The 26,819-nt window shown below is 49.9% G+C and overlaps 2 protein-coding genes across 5 annotated transcripts in view; both read left to right on the top strand.

Annotated features, from left to right (window-relative positions):
* Positions 1-3,305, top strand: part of ACAD10 (acyl-CoA dehydrogenase family member 10) — a 28,237-nt gene extending 24,932 nt beyond the window's left edge. For all 4 annotated transcript variants that reach the window (XM_067539515.1, XM_067539512.1, XM_067539513.1 and 1 more), the window contains 3 exons: positions 1,292-1,435; positions 1,863-1,940; positions 2,438-3,305. In XM_067539515.1, coding sequence (XP_067395616.1) covers positions 1,292-1,435; positions 1,863-1,940; positions 2,438-2,572 — 357 coding nt within the window. In that variant the 3' untranslated portion in view covers positions 2,573-3,305. The remainder of the gene's footprint in view (positions 1-1,291; positions 1,436-1,862; positions 1,941-2,437) is intronic.
* A 2,463-nt stretch (positions 3,306-5,768) lies between these two features.
* Positions 5,769-25,960, top strand: ALDH2 (aldehyde dehydrogenase 2 family member). The gene is made up of 13 exons (XM_067539521.1): positions 5,769-5,948; positions 9,853-9,957; positions 12,888-13,028; positions 14,562-14,641; positions 15,930-16,041; positions 17,836-17,964; positions 18,549-18,662; positions 20,186-20,288; positions 21,369-21,553; positions 21,957-22,121; positions 22,489-22,646; positions 23,605-23,719; positions 24,716-25,960. Exons 1-13 carry the CDS (start codon positions 5,814-5,816, stop codon positions 24,746-24,748), a joined length of 1,575 nt encoding a protein of 524 aa, XP_067395622.1. The 5' UTR covers positions 5,769-5,813; the 3' UTR covers positions 24,749-25,960.
* The last annotated feature ends 859 nt before the right edge of the window (positions 25,961-26,819 follow it).

Genomic DNA, 26,819 nt, shown 5'->3' with positions numbered 1-26,819 from the left:
AGCCCCTGTTTAGAACTTTGTTCAGCCACAGACGGCCCCCAGTACACTCTAGATCTTCCTCCTTTCTCTTCCTCAGAATGGTTGAATTCTTCTGCTCTCTCTAACTCTGATTCGCTACCGAGTTGTCTCTAACATCCGGGCCCTTTCAATGTCAGTTCAGAATGCTTTCAGAATAGCAACTAACCAGACATTCATATCCCTGGACAATTGGATCATGGCGTTGCCACCAGCACCATTGTGGTCACCCAAATCGTCCTTTTTAAACACATTTTCAGGCTCTCCACTGGTCCGTCCCTTTGCCACACCCACGCCGCTTGCTTATGGCACAGAGAGGAGCAGTAGCTGGGCCAGGTGGAGCTTGGAATCGGGCAGGACAATTAAAAACTAATCAGGCTTTTGGGAGATGTCATAACGCAGGTAGTTTGAAGGCAGCTTTCTGTACCAACCGGGTGTACGCCGGAGTGCCTGCTTCACTCCAGATCCTACCTTCAAACACATCTGCCTGTGCTAAGCGGACACTGAGAAGCAAGGGGGATATACTTGCAAAGTCTCCTTGTTTCTAGGAGTGTGGGGTTCCCTCAGCACCCAAAACTCTCCTCTTTCCACTTCGGTACTAGGAACATCACTTGCTTCTTTCCCCGGCTCCAAAACTGGCTGAATTTCTCCTCTGCTTTCATTGGTCTGGGGTGGTAATGGCAGGGGCGAGTTTGTCCCTCTGCCTGCAGAGGAGAGAAAATGCAAAGGGCGTGTTACACTCTGTAACGTCTTTGCCTGAGATCACACTGGCGCTCACGGGCTAAACAGGGTAGGGCCTGGTCAGTACTTGGATGGGAGATCACCCAGGAACGCTGCAGGGAATGGAGCTGTTCCCTCTTCCCTTTGTCAGTAAGGAATCAATGCTAGGGGGTGCTGGGCTGCCTTTTGAGGATATGGAAACCTGAGAGTCTGATGGCTGTTGCATTCTTGGAAGGACTTTAATCCTGAATCCTGGTTAGTTCCACTTTAGGCAGCGTGTCGGTTACCCTTCTAAACAATTCCCCAGGCAATCTGATACAGTATTCGTCACTTCCTGTCCCAAACTGCCATGTAGTGCCACTGGGTACTGTCAAACAGCAGCCACGTTGCACCCCAGAGGTGGCTGCATTCCAGCAGTGGGTGAAGAGGGTTCTTGTCTAGGTAGTTTGTAGGGGCAGTCAGGATGAAAGCTTCTCTGCAGATGTAAACATTATTACCAGCAAAAAACGCTCTCTTTGAGCTCAGAGACCCTTCGCCTCGTGTGTGCCTATTGCAGGTGACGTCTCGTGTGGCCTTTGGGAAACCCTTAGCCGAACAGGGCACTATCCTGGAAGACATTGCCAAGTCCCGTGCTGAGATTGAGCAGGCCCGGCTTCTTGTCCTGAAGGCTGCCCTCCTCATGGATACAGCTGGGAACAAGGTGTGTGGCCACGGCCCTCCGGGGGCTATCAATGCCAGCCTGAGTAACCGCACAGTAAGGACTGCAGCGCTAGGCCCAGTGCGCCCAGCTTGTCTGGTCGCTATGGGGGCGTTCTAACGCACAAGCCTTTCCTCCCCAGGCCTCAGCAAACATATAGGTCAGGTTCCCAATTAAAAATGGGTTTGGATCTCCCCTCCTTGGATGTTCATGCCCGTCAAAACTACCCCATGGAGCTCAGCATGACGGGCAGTCTGTGTTCAGGAGAGGCTCAGGACGGGTAGCAGGAGGGCTGCAGGTCTAGCCTGACGTACGTTGGTACCATTGTTTTGGGGAGACCAGGACTGGAATAGCAGGGGCAGCAAGCCAAGACTGAGGAGGATGGACCAAGCTGGATGGATGTGATGTGTTTTATCCTGTTTCTATACAGGCAGCTGCCCTAGAGATCGCCATGATCAAAATGGTGGCTCCGGTGATGGCTCTTCGGGTCACTGATCGTGCTATCCAGGTGAGCGGGGAATCGTGCACTTGTCATTCCTTTCTCTCCCCTTCCAGAAGGCCAGGGTTTAACCCAAACAAAGCAAGCAGCTGCCAGGGTGGTTTTGCTTTCAGCCAACTCCTGCCACTCACGGGTTAGCTCTGTCCCCTCCCGCTGCCTCCTGGGATGAGAAAACTGCTGCCAGAGCTCTTCCTCCGAGAGGTGATCCCTCTGGGCTAGGACTTCGGCACATTTGCAGGGGCTGGAGTGGGGCAAACACGTCCTGCTGTTGCCTATGCTCTGTTCCTGTTCTGTGGATCAAACCATGACGTTAGTCTCCTGGGCTGGCAGGCCAGAGCCTTCTACCAGCACGAAATTCCCATGAGACCATGTGACAGGAAGCAGGCTCCTCAGGCCCATGGAGTTTGCCTCCCTGTTTCCACAGTGCTGAGTGTCCCTGCTTTGCTCCGCTGCTCCCAGCTTGGCCTTGTCCTGCCCTTTTCACACTTCCCGTGGGTTTGTTGCAGGCCTTTGGAGCGGCAGGTCTCAGTAACGATTACCCACTGGCACAGTTCTTTGCTTGGGCGCGAGCCCTGCGTCTCGCCGACGGACCAGATGAAGTTCACAGGACAGCAGTCGCGAAATTGGAGCTGAAACGTTAACTCTGTCACGCCGTGATCTCCCAGCTGCAGCCCGGGCGGGTGTAAATGTGAGGGATTGCTGCGGTTAACACGGGTGTCTGCAGGGGGTGATAGCCCTTTCATTGCAACGTCCTCGCGGATTGCCGGACACCTCGAGGCAGCGGCAACGCGCTCTCTAGTTGGCTTTGGAGCTGGGCTCATTTGGTGGTGGACGAAAACTGAGAAAATGTGTCCTTGAGCCACGCAGTGGCACTGCTTCAAGCTGCGACAGGGCCGGCTGCAGGCCCCTGCGAGTCCCAGCCCTCCCCTCGGGCTTCCTGGGCTAGCAAATGTTCAGCCTGCAGGGGTGGAGAGGGAAGAGGGAGTGCCTCTTGTCACCCAGCAGCAACACCTCCAGGGGCCCTGATCCAAAACCCACTGAAGTCATTGGAAAGACTCATTGACATCAGTGGGCATTAGATCAGGCCCCAGATGACTGAGAGGTGCTGACTGGGTCGAAGGGAACCCTGCTGTTTCTTTGAAGGGATGGTTGCCCAGAGAGGGGATTTGGGTGGCTGCTGAGGTCTCTGACCAGAAAGCAGTGTGCTGTGTTTGCGACACGGGGGTTGCCTTTTGCCACCTGAATACACTTGATTACACGTCTGTAATTCACACCGCTCTGGAGAGAAAGGAATCATGGAAGGAACCGCGCTGATTTCGGTGCCATTCATTAGTAATGTCATGTAAAATCAGAATAAAAATAACAGACCCATTTCATTGTCTGAGGCCTTGCCTGATGTTGCAGTAGTGTATTAGCTTCTCCCCGCCCCAGGAACGATCAGTTCTGACAAAGGGAGAGATGCACGTAAGCACAGTTGGTATCCCTTTTCCTTTTTAGTGGCTCTTGAGTGATCATGAAGAGTCAAAACGTGTGTGTATGCTGCAGTGTGGTGTTTGCTGGGGGTCAATCCCATGAGCGGCTGGCCAGAAGCACGCCTTCACTAGATCAGAGACCCATTACTCGCAGAAGACTGGGCGTGGGCTGACCCAGGAGTGAGGGATTGGGGTGACACAGCTACACACCAGTCCGGATCATGGGGGGAGGGGGAAACGTCACAACAGGCCTGGCAAAAAATGGTAAGGGGGCCACTGGAACACCAGAGAGACGCCACTGACTTGAGCAGATTTACAATGGTGTTGCTGGGACCAGAGCGCCACTATTAAGTGCAGCTGGCACGGATGGGTGGAGGAGGCCTCAGGCTGTGTGTGACATCCGTGGATGTGTGCAGAAGGAAAGGGCTGCCCTGCTGACTAGCGCACACCCTGCTGCCAGCGGGGCCCAAAAAAAAGCAGCGCCGGAGGCAGCTGCATCAGGACAGACAGACAGACAGACTGACTGCAGTGCTTGGGGCCTACCCTGTATTACCCTGAATACTGGCTCGCAGAGTGGTCATAGTTGTGGATTGTGGGGCTGGGAGCAAATAGTTCTGCCTTGGCTCTGCTAATACTTCTCACGGACCCTGAGGATGGAATTCCACCTGTCTTACAAGCAGTTGGCGTCATATTCTTCACTTGACAGAATCGAGTCTCTTGATGCCTGCTCCAGAGAACGCTAGACACTGCACCAACCCCGCGAGCCTCCTTTCCTCCCCGGCCCTCCCGTATTTCTTGGGGTTTAGGGGGGATAGATCCCAACTGGCCACCTGTGATTTACCAGGGCACGGTTCAGACCAGCCAAGTGTGTGTTTTCAAATACCTCACAAGGCAAGCCTTGTACAGACATCATTACTGTGGCGTGTAGTGTGTGAACACGGGTATATTCTGTCACACCGCCATACTCCCTGAGGGAGAAATGCTTTGGCAAAGAGCGTCACGCTCCCCACTATGGGCCTGTGTCTGTCTGTGAACGTAGCGCTACTGAGAGATATATTATGGATCCTCAGGGAAAGGGAACGTAGAAAACTCCCAACCAGGCCCGGGCCAAAAGGAACAAAGAATCCCAGCCCCCCCCACAAAAAAATGCCAGTGGGTTCAGAGCCCCGGGTGTGGATCCTTCTTGCAGTCAATGGGTCCAGGGCAGAGGGAGAGTCCATCTGTGTAGCACAACAACTGGGTCCTACACACAGCAGAACCTCAGCGTTACGGACACCAGAGCTGCGAACTGTCCAGTCAACCCCATGCCTCGTTTGGAACCAGAATCAGGCGAGCAGCGGAGATAAAAACCACCACGCACAGTACAGTGGGGGTGTCAAACGTCCACTACGAAAAATAAAGGCAAAGCAGCAGTTTTCTTTGGAATGGTGACATGTCAAAGCTGGGCGAAGTTAAGGGTCAGCTGTCAGCTTTCCAAAGAACGGCCGAAACCTTCTGTTCAGAGCAGCCTCAGTTCGCCCCCCGCACGATGACAGCGCCACTGCCCCACTCTGAAAGCGCCAACACATTAAAGGGCCTGAGGGGCTCGGATGCCACAGTGAAGGGGGCCCTATTAGTCGACTCCGGAGACAGGCAGGGATGGGAACAGGAGGCCTAGGTAGATCAGTGGTTCTCAAATAGGGGTAGGCGGGGGTCTCCAGGCGGTAGGTCCATCCATCTAGATCAGTGGTTCTCAACCTGGGGGTCGCAGGCTGGGTTTGTGGGGGGGTCACAAGTGCAGGGCCAGCATATGGGGGGGCGACCCTGCAGCTAAATGCCACACTTCAGTCTGGTGGGGGGCTGGGAGCCCCCGAGTGAGACGAAGACCCTGCCCCTTCCCACAGCCCCGGGCCCGTCCCCGCGGGGCAAACCTGGCAGGGACCGGAGAGTCCCCGCCTGCCCCACGCTTCCGGAGCGCCAAGCAAACGGGCAGCGGGCGCCGGGCACGGGCCGGGCAGAGGCGCAAGGGAGGCGGACCAAGGTTCCACCCCTAGAGCGGGGCGCTAATCCGGAGCGTGTCCGAGGCGCTAATCCGGAGCGTGTCCAGAGAGCTAATCCGGAGCGTGTTCGGGGCGCTAATCCGGAGTGTGTCCGGAGCGCTAATCCGGAGCGTTTTAGCGCGGCCCGAGCAGCCGTTCGCCGGGCCCGCAGCGCCGGATCCAGGCGAGCTCGGCTCTCCGCTGCTGCTGCCCGAGCCCGGCCCAGGCCGCGGGGGGAGGCGAGCCGCGCACACGTGCGCTGCAGGTCCCGGGCCCAGCCCCCCGCACCCGGGCCCGCCCCGCCGCCGCGCCCCGCCCCGCCCCCCGTGGCTAGTCTCCGCCGCCTCTAGTGGCCCCCCCCGCCATCCCCGCGGACTGACTCCGGAGCCAGGATGCTGCGTGCGGTCGCGCTGGGCTCCAGGCTGTGGGGCCGGGCGGCTCCAGCCCAGCTCAGCCGCCCCTTCTCGGCCGCCGCCTCCTCCGCCATCCCGGCCCCCAACCCGCGGCCGGAGATCGCCTGCAGCCAGGTAGCGGGCGGGCCCCGGGGCGAGCCGGGGCAGGGGGCGGGCTGCGGAGCCTGGCCGAGCACAGACCCCCCCTGGCGGGGCGAGCGGCCCGTCCGTCGGGGAGCCGCCCAGCGGGGGATGCGCGGCCCGGCCTGGCCTCCAGGGGCTCCCCGGGCCGGCGGCACCAAGCCCCGGCTGGGCTGGTTGAGTTGGGGGTCGGCCCTCCCGAGCTCCCTGCCGCCCCCTTCCGTGCACGACACTCAGCTGGCCACGCCGGCTGGCCACGCCGCCCCGGGAGGCTTTTCCCTTCCCCGGCCCAGCCAGTCTGCAGGGCAAGGCTCCGCTCAGAGCACGGCCCTTCGGAGAGCACCCGATCTCCCTTAGAAGTTGTCTGCCTTCCTCCTGAACTGGGCCCGGTGGTGAGAGCCTGCGCCCGCCTCCTGGCTCCTCTTGTTTGTCTGCCTGTAACAAAAACAAGCCCCCGAAATGTTCCCTCCTGGGCAGTCCGGCTGTCCGCTCTCCATGCAACCCACCCACTCGACAGCCAGGAGCCTGCTGTCCCGGCTGCTTTTTTGGCCTAGGTGGGTTTTTTTTAAAGCAACAATGCAGCCCTGCAGGCCTGGCATTTGTAACCTGCATCTTGCTCTGCCGAGGGTGGAATGAATTCGCAAGTCCCCAAGTGCTGTCAGTTCCCACGAGGGTGCAGCCAGTGGACGGTTGGTTGCATAATACTTGGCTTGTCTCTGTAACCTCTCGGTCCACGGAGGGTTGTGCAAATACCAAATGCAAAGCACACTGAGATCTGCCTTCTCTGGTGGAGATGGAATTCCAAGATAATCTCTCTTTGCATGGGTGCTGGAAAGATTACGCCCCACAAGCTATGAAGACCGCACACAGCACTGTGAAAGACCTGCCCGCTGTAGCTTCTTATTCTTCATGGATTAATGTTGTTTACCAAGGCACCAACCATTGTATTCCTGTATTTGTCACCACAGGCACTGCCAAGCCTCATTTTGAAAGCTTTCTTACCTGCTTTCTTAACACCTGAGATTAAACTACATTAATGCTGACGTTTGACCTTTTTATCCTGCCTCCCTTTTTCCTCTCCTCTTTCATAATGCAAGTCCAGTCGCTCTCGGGTTCTCATGGATGAGCCTAAATCTGCAGTGGCTGGGTTGTAAATGCTACAAGGGGAGTATAATCAAGTCACAATAATACCACTGTCTTTATGGGTGGGGTGTTGGAAGCTGGGCAGAACTGGCCTGCTGAGCATTTAAATGCTCTGTCTTTCCTTGCAAGACATTCCTTTAAAAAACAAACAAAAAAATCCCAACTGTTCTTGATACAAGTAATTTAAAGTCTAGTGGCCTTTCGAAGCCAAGCCGTGCAGCCTGTTCCTGAATCTGACCAGCGAAGCAAGTTACCATCCACCTCCTCAGCTGGTGTGCGTTAAATTCAAGCCAAGCCCTGGCTGTCACTGGGTTCTACACTTAATTCGCTCCTCTTTGGTCAGCAGTGGAAACAGATAGAGAGAAAACAAGCCAGTCCATTGGACAGGATTTAGCGGGAGTTCTGGGGATGATGTTCGTTTGCTTCGATCATCTTCTGCTCTTCCTTCATTGTTTCCCTTTGGGAGTGGTGTTTGGCCAGCTGTACCGATGCAAAACGAAATGTGACGAGGCCCTGCCCAAGGACAGCCTTATAACTGCTGCGTCACTGCTTTTCAGTGACAGGTGGAGATAGATCAGCTGCTTCGGCAAGGGAATTCGTTTGCTTTCGCTTATTGTGCAACAATCACTCTGATAAAAGTGCTGTGCTTTTCGCCCTGAGACTTGACTTTGGGTCCTGTGTTTGGCTTCTGACAGACTTGTCACGTCAGTCACTGACACGCAGGCTGGCCTGGAGTCTTTCATGCAAATTATGTCCCATGTTACTCTGACAAAGCTAAAGTAATAGCAGAGAGAAACCGGACTGATTTTTGTCTTTTAAAAAGAAAAAGTTTTAAGGTCCCCAGAGCAGGGACTGTCTGGAATAGTTCGTGGCGCTGCTGCCTCGGGCAGTGCAGCCGGACTCCTGCTTGGGGCTTTCTTTGTGTAATGCTACGATCGGAACAGCAAAATGATTTCTAGAAAAGATGCAAAGCTAGAATGGACGAGGCAGAAGCTGACCACAGTGGGTCCTTATCCGTACTTGGCTATTCCAGGTGGCAGGAGCTGCAGAGAAAAACCTTGCCCAAGTGGGGGGCAGATTATGCGAAGGGACAGCAGTAACCATTGCTATCTGAGCCGTGAGGGAGGGCTGAGAGACTTCCGTGATGTACCCTAGCAAGATGCCTCTTGAAACCTTCCTAAATGAAGGCTATAATTCAGTCTCTAGCAAACTACTGAAGCGCCTACATGCCGGTTTGGTTCATAATGTCATTAGGAATTGCATGAATATGTCTTCACTGGCTAAATGCAAACGGAGTCTATGTTTGAGGCTGCTTCTCCTCCTAGTTCTAATGGAAATCATTCGGGGGGGATTTTGTAAGGAAAATTTTGTTTATAAACCAAGTCCCAAATGGCACTGGATCTGCAGATCAAACTCCAACCTTCCACAGAGTATGGGCACCAGCTCTGAAATGCATTGTAAACTGGCCAGTCTGGTACCAGAAAGGCACTGGAAGAGTATTGTATCCTTGCTTAAAACCACATAGGGCTGTCAAACCCTGCGGTTAAGCATCTAACAAACTAGGCTGCGATGTTAAAGCATGTATTGCAGTCGTGTGTAAAAAGCCCTGATCAGGATTTGGGTTCCATTGTGTTGCCTGTGTTACACTTGCTGTCTAAGCAGAGTAGGCACGGTGCCTGGCCTCGAGGCCACGGTGCCTGCCCTGAGACAAGATGCAACCAACGAGTGTGGCAAACAGAAGGGGGAAAAGAGGATGAAGGTGTTGTCTCTTACTTGTTGCACAACATATGTAATATGAAGAGTTCCCACGGGCACAATGGGGTCCAAATACCCTTGTCTACTCACTGTACACAATGTGCAAGCCGTGTGTAAACACTGCAGCTCTGGCAGGGGCCTGGTGGCTTCTGAAACACTGACAAAAGGACTAGAGGGCTTGCTTCGTGTTGAAAGAGGTCCTGCCCTATTCCTGTACATCACACAGGGCAACAATAACATCATGCATTGAATAAGTAGCTGGTGCAAAACTTGGTAGCTGCATTCTGAACGGACTGGAGGGATTGATTGGCATGTTCCCTCTGCTTGCTAGCTTATCTTGGCCGCAGGAGTGGTTGGGCCTGCCCTGGGACCTCTGGCAGAGGTAGCTAGGTGTGATCTGTCCATTGGTCTAATGCAGATACCACCCTCACTGTCATGGGATCCAGGTGTCTGGACAGGTTCTCTGCCTCATTCCCAAGGGTATATGCGTGGGCTGGGAGAGCTGGAAAACGGTACAGTTGCACAAATGGCTACCCTATTGCAGCGTCTAGCACAGGGGACTCTATTGTTACGTGGTCCCAGAGGCTGCAGCTGTGTCTCTTGTGGATCATGCACAGATCAGTTTATCTCCCTAGAACGAGGGGTTTGATGCTCTCCTGACACAATGCCTGACTATGGATTTCTCCCTTCCCACCCCTCCCCGCCCAATTTTGCCTGATCCAAAACGCGGTGAGAGTCGCTGTGTAAGGTTTAGCGCCTGCTCCTTAGACACTCTTTGCACATGGGATATGTCTGTGAGTTTTACTGGCTAGTTTCTTGCACATTAACAATTGTGTGCAGAGGCCACCAATTTAATTTGAACTGTTTAAGATGCAGAGCTGTGCTTCCAGCTTCCTGTTAGGACCAGCACCAAACAATACACTACAGCTTCCAGATTCTGCTTAGATATGGCTCTGGGGCCTGAATACTGACGTCTCTTTATTTATTTTTTTTATTGCAGATTTTCATAAACAATGAATGGCATGATGCAGTCAGCAAGAAAACCTTCCCTTCTGTCAACCCAGCCACGGGGGAAGTTATCTGCCAGGTTGCTGAGGGAGACAAGGTAAATGCTGTTACAAGATCTCAGAGGCTGATAAGTATTAACCTACACAATCATGGCATAATAAAAGATCAGCTCAATGTGCGTGTCTCTGAATAACCCCTGTCCAGAGACATGTTTGCGCTCCATCCTGCAAGTACCTGAAATCCATGGTAGGTAAAACGACAACCTTTACTGTATATAAAGCAGTGTCAGTGTTGCTTTCCTGCTGGTTTTGGCTTCAGTTCCCCCACCCAACTGCAATAAAACTCCCTGGCTTTGCTTTGTTCCTAATCAAAGGTAGGAAGCCAAGTAGGTGGTGAGGACACTGTAGGGCTTTACTGTTCTCTGCGCTGCTGCAGGAAGGAGGCTGTTTCCCCCCATTTTAAATATTGGGAGGCTGAGGCAGAAAGATGAAGTCACTTAACCTGATCCCAGCGCTGTGATCAGTCTTTGCAAAACGTTCCTGCCCCAGGAAAGGACAAAAGCCAGCATTGCCAGGAGCCAGAGGGTTGTGTATGTAACCTAAGGTCCTGTAAAACAGGACTGGCAGCTTGGTGAGATCCCAGTGAAATGGAAGGGACGGCCATTTTATCAGCAGAACAAAAAGGACTTGATCACTCCGAGTAGAGCTAAAGGGCCCCAGTGCACTATACGCTCTACTTATGCATATTGGAAACAGAGCTTGTAGTCCAGAAAGACACAAGAACAATTCTCTCGATTTTACAAACAGGGAGTTGGGGCACAGACAGATGAAGTGACTTGCTTGGAGTCTGGGCAGGGCCGAGGACTGAACGCAGAACTCCTGAGTCCCTATCCAGCGCCTTAACTACAAGACCAGCCTTTCTCTCCAAACTTGTTGGTTTATGCTCTTGTCGGAGGAGGCGGAGGAAATCACTGGGATTTCTGCGTGCCCTGCACATGCCCTGCTTTGTGATGTTGAAACTGGAGCCAAAAATGAGAACTGTCTAGAGACGAACACCATGAAATGGCGGGACTCGGGATTCTAGCTCGATTCAGCCCTGCTGAATCTCAACAAACCCCACTGGCGACTTCAAACCCCTTGCTCTCGTCCTGCTTTGCCAGAGATACACAGTTAATGTTACCCAGCAGCTGCTGTCACTGAAATATTCCTAGTGTAAATATGCTTGACTGTACTAAGACAGCAGCCCATCTGTGGGGAGGGTTGCTCAACCCGTTCTTTTCAAATAAAACGTCATCACTGTTGGAGGCCCAGCACAATTTGAGTTGCTCGACCACCGTCCTACAGGCCTAGCATAGCTTCCGTTGTTTGCCTGGCTATTCTGACCCTGTAGCATGACCTCTTCCAGTTGGCAGAGACTGAACAACAGTACAGATGTCTCCGTTTCTGCATAGACAAAATACAGATACTGTATTGCTTGCAGCTGCGCGTAGATAACGGTGATGGGAACAAGAAGTTGTCCTTGAACGTCTGCGGGACGGGTACACTGTTTTATTGCCAAGGGGCATACTTTTACTCCGCCCCTCCTATCACCAGATGTTGTTTTGACCATCCTGATTATCATGGTGATAATGGAATGTAGTTAAGGGTGGAAACTCAATGTAGGTAATTAGCATATATGATAATGAGAGAGATAATTAGGGGAAGGTTGTTTATGGAAGGGTATAAGTAGTCACCACTTAGACAAAGGGGGGCACTCCATCAACACCTGACTCTGTGGGAGGTGCTGCCGGTTGGAGCAGAGGATCCACTGACTGCCTGGCGGGGCCCCTGAAGAAAGCTGTTCCTGTATACAGCGTTCTGAGCGACTGCTTAGCTCTCCAGGCTTAGTGAGCATGAGATAGTGTAGTTAATTTTAGGCTTTGTATCTAACTAGTATATAGAAAACCTTGCACATTAAACTTTATTGATCTGCAAATCGGGCATACCGTGTCTCACTGGTATCCACACTGATCACTAAGTGTCCAGAATCAACAATAACGTTATCTCAGATCATAGCTTGCCGTGGAGTCAGCAAACAATGACTCTGCAAAACCCCCGCAGGCTGGGATCAAACTGCAAGCTGCTGGGGATCAGCTAACAGCAGGGCGGGGTTTTCATGTATGAAAGCCGCCCCCTGCTCTTATCAAGGAGATAATGGGCATTGTCTGGTGTCACGTTTTGCTTCCAGAATCCAGGATCTTTCTCAGCCAATGGCTGGCAGCTGTAGTTTGAAGGGGATGAGGTTCTTTTAATTGCATGAAGTTCACAGATAAATCACTGGCTGTAAATTCTCCACTGTAATGCCAGCGTTTGGCGGGGCTGGTGTGCAATTAGCCAGCTCTTGGGGACAGGATTCTTGCAGCCTCCCCACCGCTCCCTTCAACTGAGCCGAAGGGGAGGATAATCCGAACGGGCCTGCAGCTCCCATCTTAGCGCCAGAGCCGTCCCCTCCTGCTGTCCAAGGCACAAACAGGAGACTGTCCCTCCTTCCAGCGAGAGCAAAGGGGGCCGGACTGCAGGGCAGCTGGCTCCCGAGCATCAGCGCATCTGCAAACGTGGCCTTGCCCAGCTCCTCTCTCCATTAGGGCAGAGGAAGGGTTTGTCTCCCTGCCTGTGCAGTGACTTGGAGTAGGGCGCTGCTACGCACAGCACTCAGCCTCCCAACGCCCTGGGAGATGGGTCACGATTAACCCTGAGGCGAACATCCAGTGACTGACCTGGTACAGGGACCTAGTGCAGGAACCAAGGATACAGCTTAGAGCATGCGCCTGGGACCCAGCTAGTCCTGATTGCTAGTGCAGGCTGCATTTCAGCTTCCTCTGACTTTCTCCTGGGCCAGTTCTTGCCAACCCCTCTAATTTCTTTTGCCCTGTGGTCTGCAAAGTTGGTTCCTTCTGAGGGCAGCCCTCTTCCGCTCAACCTCAGACAGGCTGTGGGCGGGGGTGGGATGCGCCCCCCACTCAGCCTCTCTGTCTGGGTTCCTCCTCAGGCGGATGTGGACAAGGCCGTGCAGGCGGCCAAGGCGGCCTTCCAGCTGGGCTCGCCGTGGAGACGGATGGATGCCTCTCACCGGGGGAAGCTGCTGTACCGCCTCGCCGACCTGATTGAGAGAGATCGGGCTTACCTGGCGGTGCGTATTACGATCCCTGGACGCACAGTCTGTCCTGCCCAGGGTGGCACCGGCTAATAAAGCGCTGGAGTCCAGCTGGGAACGGGAGGGATTCTGGCAGCGTCACCAGAGGTGGATACAATCACCTCAAAGGGTGGTGATGGCGGGGAAGGGGGCCCACCTGCACCCTTGGCTGCATGTATAAAAAGGAAGCTGCCATGTGGGGGTGGGAGGTGCTGGCCGTCGTAGCTCAGACCCTGAGGGTACGAAGTGTGAACAAACCATTCCTCATTTCCAGCAACACATCGGCACCATCAAACGTTCACACTTATTCCTGTTCGCAGCTGGCACGGCCCAACCTTGGAGCCCTTTGAACCAGCAGACGCTGGGGGCTCTTTCTACACGTTGACTGCCTGCTCTGAATCTGGAGCAGGCGTGACCTCTGCTAAAAGGGCCGGGCAGCCCATAGGCCCATCCTGCTCTTGCGCTGTCAAAGACAAGGGAGTTAGGGTGAAAGTCGGCTCTCAGCGAAACCGAGCTGAGTGTCTCGCGGACAGAAGCATTGCCACATACTGCTGATAGCATGACGCACACTAAACCAAGCCCAGCTCAGGGCCTGCAGCTCCATTGTTCCCCTACTGCACACAGGCATGAGGATACTGATCACGCCTGCACTGCTCTGTCTTTTTCTTCCCCTCCACCTCCCCTATGATTTACATATTCGTGGGGAAAGTAACAACTGAACGTCCGGACTCTGCCTTCAGCTGCCCTTTGGGGTGTCTTATGGTCCAACAGCCCCGTGTGCTGCAGCATGGGGTGATCCAAGCTCAGGTCTTTAGCCTGGAGTCTGGAATAGCTGCGAGGTCTGTCTGCTCTGGCACAGGAGACTGGGGGAAGAGGACTTTGGATCAGTCCTTTCCACCCTCCACAGGAGCCATATCCTATGCTGCTTGTTTCATAAGAACATAAGAATGGCCAGACTGGGTCAGACCAATGGTCCATCTAGCCCAGTGTCCTGTTTTCTGACAATTGCCAATGCCAGGTGCTTCAGAGGGAATGAACAGTACAGGTAACCATCAACTGATCCATCCCATCAGCCATTCCCAGCTTCTGACAAAGAGCAATCCCTTCCCAACCTGGCTAATAGCCATTGATGGACCTATCCTCCAGGAACTTATCTAGTTCTTTTTTGAACCCCGTTATTCTCTTGGCCTTCACAACATCCTCTAGCAAGGAGTTCCACAGGTTGACTGTGTGAAGAAATACTTCCTTTTGTTCGTTTGAAACCTGCTGCCTATTCATTTCTTCTGGTGACCTCCGAGCTCTTGTGTTATGAGACTGAGTAAATATCACCTTCCTTATTTACATCCTCCACTTGTTGGAGGAAGGAAGGAGGGGGAGGGAGTCCTTGCAATGTTGGGCCTTTAAGACTGAGTAGGAAGATGCAGAACCTGTCCAAAGAGCAACCTCAGAGTCGGGCTTATCTTGGTCTGCGGCTGGGAGTCAGGGCTGGGACTATCCAAATATGAGTGACCGATCTAACTCTGTTTGTAGGAGCTGGAAACTCTGGATAATGGCAAACCGTACTCCATCGCCTACTTGGTGGATCTGGACATGGTAACCAAATGCATTAGGTAGGCACATGTATTCTTCATGCAACAATGAGAGCCGGTCAGAGTGTGAAGGGCTATGAAGTCTGGCATTCAATTGATTGGTGGTAGCTGGGGATCTGCACATGTTGCTGTGTGGTGTGAATTCCTGTCTGGATGCTGCTGTGATTTGAGCGTGCTAGACTTGATCTGACCCGATGGCATCCTGGATCTTGGCCTGTTGCGCTGCTGGCCTGTGGCAGAGTGAAATCCACCCCTGAGCCAGATTCTCTCACTTTGAATGTGGTCAGCCAGGCTAGTGCAGTCAGCTGCTTCCTCAGCACGGCCATGGCATGTGCGTCTCCCGATCTGGCCTTCCTAAAGCCCCGTACGAACCCTGAAAGACACTCTGGACTTGGCGCCCCCAGACTTGTTAAGCCCAGTGTAAAGGGTAGTGGGCCGCTGTGAGTCCTGGCCGAGCCCAAACAATTTGTTCATGCTGCCTGGTAGAATCCTCCACTTGGGGCATGTCCAGGGGTTGCGATGAGGGTTGGCAAGTGGCATAGCTCAGTGGAATGCATGTTGCTAAAAGTAGCCTCACTAAATGCTTGCGAAATCGTTAGCTGAGGAACACAAAACCTGCTCTCCCAGCCCTCGCTGTGTTGATAAGGAAAATGCGATGATGTTTTATTTGCCCAGCAAAAAAAAAAAATCACGCTGGACTAGTGGGTTTACATAGTCACATAGGTGGGCATGCCGTTCTGGGAGCTAAAAAGGGCACGTACCCTGTGGAGTTGCAGTGTTGCTGAGCATAGACTGCTTTAAAGGAATTCTCATTCAAGTCTATTTAAAAATATATATATATGATTTCAGGCGTTCTGAGCCTTTTCACCAATTGTGTGGTTTTCCATTCAGGTTTCCTTTTATCTTTTTCTTTTTTTCCCCTCTCCTTGTACAAAAGGCCCACACAAACAGGGAAAACAAAGCCATTATATCATGGAAACGGGGATATGACAATACACAAAGTGTGCCGTCCATTGCACAAAGTCAACTGGAAAAATGTCCTTTCTGCTATACTTGCCTTGAAAGTTATAAAAAAGAATGCTTGAGAGCTTTCAGAGAGGTGTGACTTTCTTAAACACCAGCCTTTTAAAAATCCGTGTTTGAGACACATTCTTTCCACAGAGCATAGGTTTTAATACATAATGAGTTGATTATTTCAACACTTGTCTCATGAGGTGACTGAGTCTGGGATGTCAAGAAAAGTTCACTTTTCTTCCTGCGTGGGAGACTTATTGTCCTAAACCAATGACTAAACCAATGTGATTGTCAGGTACTACGCAGGCTGGGCTGACAAATGTCATGGGAAAACCATTCCTGTAGATGGAGATTTCTTCAGTTACACGAGACATGAGCCAGTCGGGATCTGTGGACAGATCATCCCAGTAAGTAAAATATATCCATGGTCACACAGAAATGCCCCTGGGCATAGAGGGTAACATTCAAATTCAAGTGTCTGGCCTCTGCCAAGCATGGTTTCTCTTAAATACTGAGGGAAATTATGCTTAGTGGCCCTTTATGTTGCTCTGACAGCGATTAAGGCGACTTGGTGTAATTGTCAATCAGGCTCTGTGTGTCCAGCTGTGAATGACAGAGTTCTAACCTTCTTTATTGCAAGTAACTCATTTACATTTATAGCTCAGTTCTGATGCGGTTTGATGAACAGAAATTACCAAATACTTCCTTTCCTCAAATTGTGAACAGAAACTAGTTTAGACCAGATATTAGAATAATAAATAGCTTGTGTGTGATGGGGAAGTGGAGCCCAACTTGTATTCAAGTCTCAGCTTCATTTGTATCTAGTTCTGTGAATTGCTGTGGACATAAAATAGTGTGTAACTATTACCTGGTTAGAGACAAGACATTCCTCCAGGGGTGGTATAACATGGATGTTAGAATTCTGGTGGTGACGCACCGTGCTTGTGTGTCTACTAATGAACAGGAATTGGATATAAACCTTTAATTCTGGGTCTTAATCTGTTAGTGAGTTTAGCACTAACCTTTTCATATGCAAGATCTTGCAGACACACCGCTGTAAATGTTTCAAACCACCTCGTGGACAATTAGAAGAGACCTGGTTTCTAACAGTTCAGATTAAAACTTCTTTAAGGGTCTTTGAAATTGTTGGCCTGGGGCTTTAAAATTCCAAAGGCTGTTTTCAAGTTAGACCTAACCTTTGTAAACAGACACCCCCCGAAGATATGCCACTCATTTAAAAATAGCATCTGTTGAGAGGCTTCCATCTGTGTCCACACCTCTCTTGCAGCATGTTAAGGGTAGCGACATAGCTCTTCACTCTGTATAGTAGTCGCTTCTGTTTTTCTTCTTGACTGTTCGATAGACTCCAGAAGTGAATGAACAGTTCTCTTGTTTCTCTAGCTGTGTGGAATTAAAGTAATAGGCTAGTTCCCAGCCCCCGTCATGTGAGCTGCGCAGCTCCTTGCACTTAATGCTGCATCTCTAGTAAATCTTAAACAGGACATGGGAAAGAGGATGGCCTTGAGGTTTCTGCACTTGACTGGGACGTGGCATTTTAGGTTCTGTTCTTAGCTGTGCCACAGACCGTGTGACCGTGGGCAATGTGCTTAATCTCTGTACCTCGGTTCCACATCTGTAACATGGGAATAACACTCTTCAACCTCACCTGGGTGTTGAAACTAAACTTAGCCATTTGTGAGGCGCTTGGATCCTGTGGTGTGATGTGTGCATGCGTGCATATGAATAAGTGACGAAATGAATAAAAACTTCCAAGAGACTAGGCCAAGTTCAGGCCCATAATGTAGAATTATTTAAGTAAGTTTTTGGGAAGTTGTTTTGTTTTAAGTGTTCATGAAAAGGCTTTAACTTTTTTTGTATTGGAAATGTAAACCTTGGGCTGCAGTGCTGGAAATGCCACAGCCTGGTGCTTGTTTCCCTATGCAAACAGAGGGCAGCGCACAAACCATGGGCAGGGATAGCGAAGGGAACCACAAATTTATAATCCAAGGTGTTAGTAAGACAGGGATGGAAGGGAGACAAAGAGGGTGTTGGACCCAGAGCTGGTGAAAAGTGAATTCAGTGAAGCTAAGCCAACGATAGCAGCTGAGGTTCTGTCAGACTCTGATTTGACTCGCTAATGAATTAAAATGGAGAGTCGATATTTTCAAATTCAGCCAAGCATGTTTCCTTGCATCCTGCAGTGGAATTTCCCGCTCCTGATGCTGGCGTGGAAAATTGGGCCTGCCTTGGCCACCGGGAATGTGGTTGTGATGAAAGTGGCTGAGCAGACTCCTCTGACGGCTCTCTACGTGGCCAGTCTGATCAAAGAGGTGAGAACAGAAGCTGGTTCTGGACCAACCTCCCACGTACACTTCAGTTTGTGGCTGTGCAATATGCAATGACCACACAGCAACGCAAAGAGTGGGAATCAGGAACCAACAGGAGACGGGCAGGAGGGGAATGGTGGTGGTGAACAGCCAGAGCAAAAGGTTGTCAGGGCCAAAGAGGAAAGACCTGTTTGTTTGGTTTTTTATTTAACAAATTCCAGCCCCTAGACTAACCAGGTGTCATTCCTGTTCCTGCCCTTCTCCACTGCAGATAGAGGAGATGCTGCTTTTGAATGGAGCGGGAGTTTTCAGTGGGCTAACTAACCAATCTAACAGAGCGACTTGCGTCAACAAATGAGTGCTGTCCCTTTTAAGTTAGCCTGGGGTCCCCTAACCTGGCAGGCTGGCTTTAAGCTACTGGATGCAGGTGTAGGTGGTGTAGCAAAGTCCTAGGACCCAGAAAGGAGCCTGTTTTGGGGGGGAATGGGTATTGGAGGTCGGCATGACTGTCAGGGGTATGTATCCTCCGGATTTGTAAAGGGAATAATAAAGTAACATTGATTTTCTTTTTGCTGGTGAACTTGCAGGCCGGCTTTCCACCAGGAGTGGTTAACATTATTCCTGGCTATGGGCCCACTGCCGGGGCTGCTATTGCCTCTCACATGGAAGTAGATAAAGTGGCCTTCACTGGCTCCACTGAGGTAAGGTGTGGCACGACCACATCCCCGTGGGCAAGCTTGTGGGGGTGGCCTTGTGGCTTGTGTGACGCTGGCTGGATTAGGGGGACCCTTGAGGTGTATTCTGGAGCTCTGATTACTCCCTCCTACACCAATCTCACGTTGGGGGTTGACGCTGGCTGGAGGGGGGGCATTTATTATATTATTTAACATCAATGTCAATATGTTTGTGGCTGGTTGGGAAGTCTGACTTCAGTGTCACCCACCAGTGCTGGGAGAATCTGCTCTCCTTTTACAACCTGCCCTGACCGTGGCATTTTCAGGTGGCTGCCCTAGGCACGGACGGGCCACAGCTTGTTTCAAACGTATGTTCTGTACCAAACACTAAAAAACATTTTGCCTTCATTTTAAAAATGCAGCAGTCTTTAAGAACCAGTACTGCCTTGTACCCTCGGTAAGCTGTACTCTGTTCAGATGGTCTTTTTGGAATGGTTCTTAAAGAAGAATATCGCCTCTGGGCTGCGCCTTTGTAGGTGAAGTTTAATCTCTGGGCAGACTTCAGTGATTCAGCTAAAACACAGACAATGAAGGGGTTATAAGGAAACTTCTGACAGATACCTAACACCAATAGTACGGCCAGGTGATGCAATAAGCTCTAGCAGGTGCTGAAAGATATAGGGCGCTGGGAGATATACAGAAGTGAAAATCTTGAGAAGCATTGTGTCCTAAAATCACATCCACACCAGCTGTACACCTGTGTCCAGCTCTCTTTGATCAGAGGTTCCCATTGCCCCATAGTCTTCAGAAAATGTAATGTCTGTCGTTACTGTTGGTTTTTGTTACCGCCTAGACTTCCTTAATGAAATCACGATGAAGTACAATAACATGGCTTCCTTTTCTACTTTTATTGTATGTCCTCACACTAGCTGCTTGGAAAGCATTTGGACAAAATTAGACCCTTCCCTGCAATGCGCAAGAGCATGAGAATACAGAGCAGCTATGAGCTGCTTAGTACGGTGGTTCACAAACTGTTTAGTAAGGCGACCCACCTACTGTATTTTGTCGTCTTTTCTGACCCACCTGGCATCCAAATTTGTGGGGGGGGGGCCTAAAATCACAGGCCAACATCCTTTGCTGCTGCTCTGGTCACCCACAGCAGCACCTTCTGTCCTGGCACCACAGCCCTAATCCCAGCCCGGAGGGAAGGCCCTGGGGTGGAGAGGGCAGGTGTTGGGTTTGGAGAATGAGCCGGCTCTGCACACAGCTCCTGTCCTGCGGGGCTGGGCCCAGCTCCTCGCTCTGGGCGTTGTGACCTGGTGTACAGCGTTGAGGTGCCATTTGCTCAAATTTGGCTCAGTCACTACCTCCATCATGGCAGGAGCTGCTGCTGTGGGTTAAATGCAGAGCAGGTTTGCTCTCCAACCCCTGCCAGCCAGGGCCTCCTCAACCCACCTGCACCTTCCATCAACTAACCATTTGGGGAACACCAGCTTAGTAGACTGAGGGGTGTTTATTTCCTAGTCTTGATTCTGCTCCTTCTGATATAGGTTGGGCATCTGATCCAGAAGGCTGCTGCAGACAGTAACCTGAAGAGAGTGACACTGGAGCTTGGGGGGAAGAGCCCAAACATCATCATGTCTGATGCTGACAGTAAGAAGCTATTCAGTGCAGTGTCAGAATTGTAGCTCTCAGAATTTTCCCCCAGGGCAGATTGGCAGAGGCCCTGAAGATTTTTCGCCTTCCTCTGCAGCATGGGGCACGGGTCACTTGCTAGCAGATTCTCTGTACCCTGAAGTCTTTAAATCATTATCTGAGGACTTCAATAACTCAGTCTAGGTTAGGAGTCTATTACAAGAGTGGGTGGGTGAGGTTCTGTGGCCTGCATCGTGCAGGAGGTCAGACTAGATGATCATAATGCTCCCTTCTGACCTTAGAGTCTGAGTCATTGAGTCTATCATGGCTTTTTGCAGTCAGGATTTGGGAAGGGCTGGAAGGTCCTATCTGTGATTCCCATATAATCTCCCATACTGAGGGACTCTCTAGACTCCTATTGACACCAACTGGCTAGTGTCATCCAGAGCACACTCTATTTATGCATCTTTGGAGGCATATCTTACACCATTTTGGCTGCCTCACTGTGTATGTCAGCATTGCTTCACAAAACAACAGAACGCCTGGATGGGGATGGGCAAACTAATTTAGCCACAGATTACGCTTGTCTGCAGGAAAACCAACCTCTCACATTCTTTACTCGTTCTTCTGGGCTCTATTTCATTATCTTCTGTATTTAGTGGTGTTTCCTCCCATTCTTTCCTCTACTAGGTTTTGCTTCACTTCTGTCTGCCTTTTTCTAACCTCTGGCATTTTTTCTTAGTTCTCTCTTCTGTTTCTCATCCATGTGGATTTTTTTCTGTGTGCCTCTCACTTGAGCCAAGAAACCGGTACCCCCTGTAAGTGGTGGTGGGAGAAGGAAGCTTTACTGGATCCAAAACAAACTTTTCAGATTTGGTTAATTTCAAATGGACGCTGGAGTTTTGGGTAGAATCTGATCTAAATAAAGACCTGTTCAGCATGTAGACCCACAATCACACCCCTACTCTAGGAGCAGCAGAGCCTTCCATATGAAGTGACTGAGCTGAAGGGAATTCATAGCCCTGACATTCCTGTGGTTGGCACGAGGAAGGTTCTCCCCTAAGTCATCTGTTGAGTTTTTTGCCATCTCTTTCCTAGTGGACTGGGCTGTTGAGCAAGCCCACTTTGCCCTATTCTTCAACCAAGGCCAGTGTTGCTGTGCTGGATCCCGGACATATGTCCAAGAAGATGTATATCATGAGTTCGTAGAGAGAAGTGTTGAGAGAGCCAAGTCCAGAGTGGTTGGAAACCCGTTTGACTTTCAAACTGAACAGGGACCTCAGGTAAGAGCATAAAGCTTCAGTTTTCCTTCTCTTGAGATGCTACTTGATTATGCATTAAAACCTGGGACTATATCCATGAACCAGTAAGATAGAATTGAAGGTACTTGGTGCTCACATGCCTAACTCACATTAACCTTTGCCCATTGTCTAAATGAAATAGGGATGAGTGAACTGGCTTAGATAACCACTTTGACCTCAAAACCCTCCATCTGAAACTATTAGACACAGCAATTTCTGCCCTTGAAGGCTGTTTTAGGAATCTGTCTAAATGCAGCATTGTTGTTCTACTAACTCCTTCCTGATTCCATGTAAAGAACTTGTGTATCTTGGCCAGGATGTGGTGGAATCCTTTTCTCCCTCCATAAGGATCAAACTGACCTATCACTATTCTTTTTGGTCTTAGGTCGATGAAGAGCAGTTTAAAAAGATCCTTGGTTACATCAGCACTGGGAAGAAGGAAGGAGCCAAACTGCTCTGTGGTGGCAATCGTGCGGCAGACAGGGGCTATTTCATCCAGCCAACTATCTTTGGAGATGTGCAGGACAACATGACCATTGCTACGGAGGAGGTCAGAACTGCAATCCCATATGATTTGTAAATCTCTCTTTTCTCTATCGTTCTGCCAAGCGTTTCCCTTCTTGTTTTTTAACTCTTGATGCCAGGGACAACAAGTATCAGAATTCCACAGATTATCTGAAACACTAAATTCTTGCTAGAATCAGATGAAAAATAGACAAGCCATCACCCAGAAATGTTTTTCATTTAGATTTTTAAGGCTAGAAGGGACCAGTGTGATCACTTAGAATTACTTCCTTCATAATACAGGCCAGAGAACCTCACTTAGTAGTTTCTGTGTCAAACCCATAACTTTTGTTGGAGCTATAGCCTAGACCATTGTTTGTTTGTTTTTTTTAAATGCTCTTTTGATTTCACAGATATTTGGGCCAGTCATGCAGATCTTGAAGTTCAAAACCATTGAAGAAGTCATTGAGAGAGCAAATGACTCCAAGTATGGTCTGGCAGCAGCAGTCTTCACAAAAGATCTTGACAAAGCAAATTATGTGTCCCAGGCATTGCGGGCTGGAACTGTCTGGTAAGAGTCTACACATAGGATCTCTGTTACCAAATTCTTCCCCTGAATTTATAAAAGCTGTCTTTCTAAGTTCTAGCTTCCTCATTTAAGCTGCCTCCTTCATTAAATGTATAAACTGTGTTTTGTTGCACACCTTGGTGCAGGTACAAAAGTAGAACTGAACCAAATATCAGAAGTTTCCAACTCTACTAAAATTCCCAACCTTCCTCTGGTAAAATCTGTGCAAACTGATGAGCCTTGACGAGTAGACAGGGGCTTGGTGGGTGGGATGGAAGAACAAGCTCCAACGTTGGGTCAGAAGATGCAGGAGGGACCTTGCCAACTCCCTACTATCAGCCCTCTACCACTGAGCTATTAGGTCAGCAGAGGTGTTTGTGTTGTCTTAGCTACTGCAGCAGAATACAAAAAGAGAGGTGTATCTACGGTAGTCAGGGCCTTTAGTACATTGGTCGAAATGTACCGTGGAAACAAACTGGAGTCTATTGAAAACTCCAGAACACCAGCCTTTCATGTTCCCTTCCAGAAATGGCAGTGAGGAAGCAGCTAGATGCTTAATGTCCATACTTTAAAGATGGTCAGGTAGGGGCAGCCTCAGTGCTTGGTGGGCTGACATATAGGAGACCTGAATTGGATTCCTGACTCTGCTGTCTTGCTTCCTGGATTAGCGGAGATGAGGTTAGTACTTTAAAGATACAAGGATTGCTCTTCAGCTGATTAACCACTCTCCCCTTCATCCTTCCTTGCCTGACTCTAATGGATACCAAACTGTGCCTCCTTGGGATCTGTGTGGCCAAAAGGATGGTGGGTGAGAGAGAATCCTGGTAGATCTGGACGACTTGCTATAACTGAGTCTGAGGAAGTGTTCATCCCTTAATCAGATAAATTTTCCATGAAAGTCCTTTGTACTGTAGATGCCCTGGAGCAACAAACTGCTTCTAAGGTTTGGTTTCCATTCCAGGATAAACTGTTATGATGTGTTTGGAGCTCAGGCCCCATTTGGTGGGTACAAAGCATCTGGGAATGGGCGAGAGTTGGGGGAATATGGCCTGGAGGCATATACGGAAGTGAAAACTGTGAGTATCAATGTTTTGTGTGCCAGGGGAAAATTGGTATGAGATTTGTACCCTTTTGACACAAGACTGCCAGAAAAAGGAAGTTGGCCCTTGGTATTCACAATGTCACAAACCTCTTGTTTTTTTGAATGCTTTCAGTTTTAATTCTTGTAACTCTGCATTTTATGCTTCTATAATAAAACTTGTGGCCCCTCCTTAGCATGTTTCATTAGAGAATGCCAGAGCACTTCACAAATGATAAATAAAACTTCACATACCTAGGTGAGGTGGGACAGCTAACCTCTGCCTCAGGTTTCCTCGCCTGTAAAATGAGGATGTGACTTGCCCAAAGACACACGCTGAATCAGTGGTAGAACTTAGAACCCAGGATTCCTAACTCCCACTTTACTGCCCTACTGAACATAATCTTCAAGTAAACCTCTTAGAATCCCTCTTTTTTTAATTGCATTTGATTGTAAATAATAATGAATGGGTTAGTAATGAACTCATTTGAGGAAGGAATTATGCCTGCATCTCTGAACAGGTGCTGCCTGTAAGCCTGAATATCAGTGGTGCACTTACAAATCAGCCACTGAATAGCTGGAGTGGAGTTTGTTACTGGAATGGCAGACCTCCACCCAGTGCTGATTATTTAAGTGCTACTCTTCCATCCAAATGAAGATCGATCGATTCAATGCCTTAGCATGTGAGATGATACTGGAGGAAAGGAAACTACTAAACTGAAAGTCCAGAAACTTCCTAAAAGTGAGATCTATTAGACTGTAGAATCACACTAAAAAACCACCACATGGTCCACTTAAAACTAAAGTATAGAGGATAAGCGAGCCATAAGGAATAATCAGTAATTGGGAATGACCACATCTCTTCCATTTCTAATTTCTGTGGTATTTATACTTGAGCAGTAGCATGCCATTTAGGAGCAATGGGAAAGGAACAAAGTGAATCTTATTAAAAACATTTCAAATACAGGAAACTAACCAACATTATTCTTTGTAGGTAACAATCAAAGTTCCACAGAAGAACGCTTAAAGGACATGCTAATTGCTCCATGCGGCTGAAACCTTCTATGCAGTTGAAGCTTAATTGAATAAGGAAGTGGGGAAACCATTCTTAAAGCAAACAAAACCTTAAGTCCATAAGTGCAAAGCACACGTAACTTTGTTTAATGTTTAAAAAAAAAAAAAAAAAACTTTAGAAAGTGCCTGAGGCAATTTCTTATTCTCTTCTGGTCTGAAACTTCACTTAGCTTTAAATTTTTTTTATGCCAAACATAATTCTCTGTACACTAATGTTACATATATTTGGGTAACCTCTTGTTTGCATTTGTGTGAAGAATCTAATGTACTCTTTTGAAATTGAGTGCTTTATGAAAATACCATTACTATAGACTGCCAATTAATGGCTTATAATTGGCTTACTGTGGGGGTTTTTTTGAGTAAATCTATTTGCCTGATTTGTGAGAATGTTCTGTCATGCATCAGCAGAATTTGGCCATCTAATTTAGCAGCAGAAACTATGTAACACAGTATCTTCCTAACCATAGGTACTCTTTATATGACTTTTTTTGATAATTTGAAGTACTCTAAATCTAGGTAGTCTAAACTTTTTCTCTCCTACCCAGTCATCTGTGAAATATCTTCTTCTACTATTTACCCTTTCATAATAAACATTAGTGCTGTTTAACCTGCCACATTATGGTAAAGTTAATCCTTTTGTTAATAGTTTGGTTTGGTGGTGATAGTCTAAAACCGTTAACCCAAATTAGAGTGGAGAAGCTAACATTTTCATACACATCAGATAATCAGTTTTACCAACTGATGATAATTTCAGGAATTATGCCTTGTATGAAAGCTTTGTTTTCCATGGACATGTGTGTGTGTCTTGGTTTAACATTAAACTTCAGTCTCCCACCTTTAATGTTCATCTTTGGTTTTGAGCCAAAAAAAAAAAAAAAAGTGGTGTTCAGCATTCCCTAGCAGCACTATTAACTTTATTTTGTATGGATGAGAGGGTAAAACACCCCGGCCTGTGCACTAACTAATGATCTACATAGGAAAAACTTCCGAATTTCATTAGAGAGTAATCATAGCCATAAGAAGGTCTACTTCAAATTAGATCTAACAATTTAACCTCGAGGCTGTGTTTAGTTTTCTTGCCTAAGCCAAATGGATGGAAGGCTTGAGATTTTTTCCCCCACACAGCTGTGGGGGGTGAAGGGGCGGTATTCTGCCAGTGAAGGGATTAGGCTGACACCAAGCCGTGCCAGGGTAGTGGAAATTTGCCCCCAATCCCAACGGCTGTGGCTGTCAAAGTGAAGCTTATTCTCAAGACGCCCTGTGGGTCTTTTTCCAGCGCGGCTGCCTAGGGGCCGGGCTGTGGATGAGGCAGCCAGGGTTAAGATGGAAGCAGCCTGTCAGCTGTAGGAAGGAATCAGGAGCCCAGCAGCCTTGGAGGAAACATGGCTGGGGGGTGGGGGTGCAAGGCCTGAGCCCAACACCCCGCCCCGGAAGCTGAGGGGGTTCAGCGGTGGGGCAGCCCCCCCTGGAACTAGCAGCAGGTGGCCAGGGCACAAATAACGTCAGCCCCAGGCTCAGGTTGTAGCCTGGGGAAGTAGCTACTGCCTTAGCTGCCACGGGCCCGTTATCCGCGTATCTGAGCGCCCTCAGCCGGCCTCCCCCAGGGCAGGTGGGGCAGAGCTGACCCCCGGCCGCTACGTCACGGAAGGCAGCGTCCCCCTCTTCCCCAGCAGCACCCTGGGCCGCCCCATCCCCACGCCATGGCCGACGGCCCCGTGTGGAGCAGGAGAGGCCTGGAGCGGCGGGGTAGAGCGGCCCGCCTTCCCCCTCACGCCGCCCGCCTCAGGGGCCCGGGCGGCTACTGCAGCGCGCGCCTCCCTACAGTTCCCGCGCAGCCAGCCTCGTTCTGCCGAGCAGGCTAGGAACAACGAACCAACCACCCCCTCCAAAGCGCGCCTCGGGTCAATCATGGGCCTGAAATCCCGCGAGATCTCGTGTGGGCGGGACTACTCCGCCACCAAACTCGTGGGGACAGCCGCTTCGGGGGGTTTTCGCACAAGGCCCCCTGCCCCCGCGGTGTGTGG

The sequence above is a fragment of the Emydura macquarii genome, unplaced genomic scaffold (genome assembly GCF_026122565.2).
Source record: "Emydura macquarii macquarii isolate MOO-44397 ecotype Brisbane River unplaced genomic scaffold, CSIRO-AGI_Emac_v2 contig_554, whole genome shotgun sequence".
NCBI lineage: Eukaryota > Metazoa > Chordata > Testudines > Chelidae > Emydura > Emydura macquarii.
This window is presented reverse-complemented; position numbering and strand designations above follow the sequence as displayed.

Coding starts and splice junctions, on each gene's coding strand:
- ALDH2 (XM_067539521.1), top strand. CDS start 5,814: ATGCTGCGTGCGGTCGCGCTGGGCTCCAGGCTGTGGGGCCGGGCGGCT. Junction 14,642..15,929: donor ATGGTAACCAAATGCATTAG/GTAGGCACATGT, acceptor TGTGATTGTCAG/GTACTACGCAGGCTGGGCTG. Junction 22,122..22,488: donor TGACCATTGCTACGGAGGAG/GTCAGAACTGCA, acceptor TTGATTTCACAG/ATATTTGGGCCAGTCATGCA.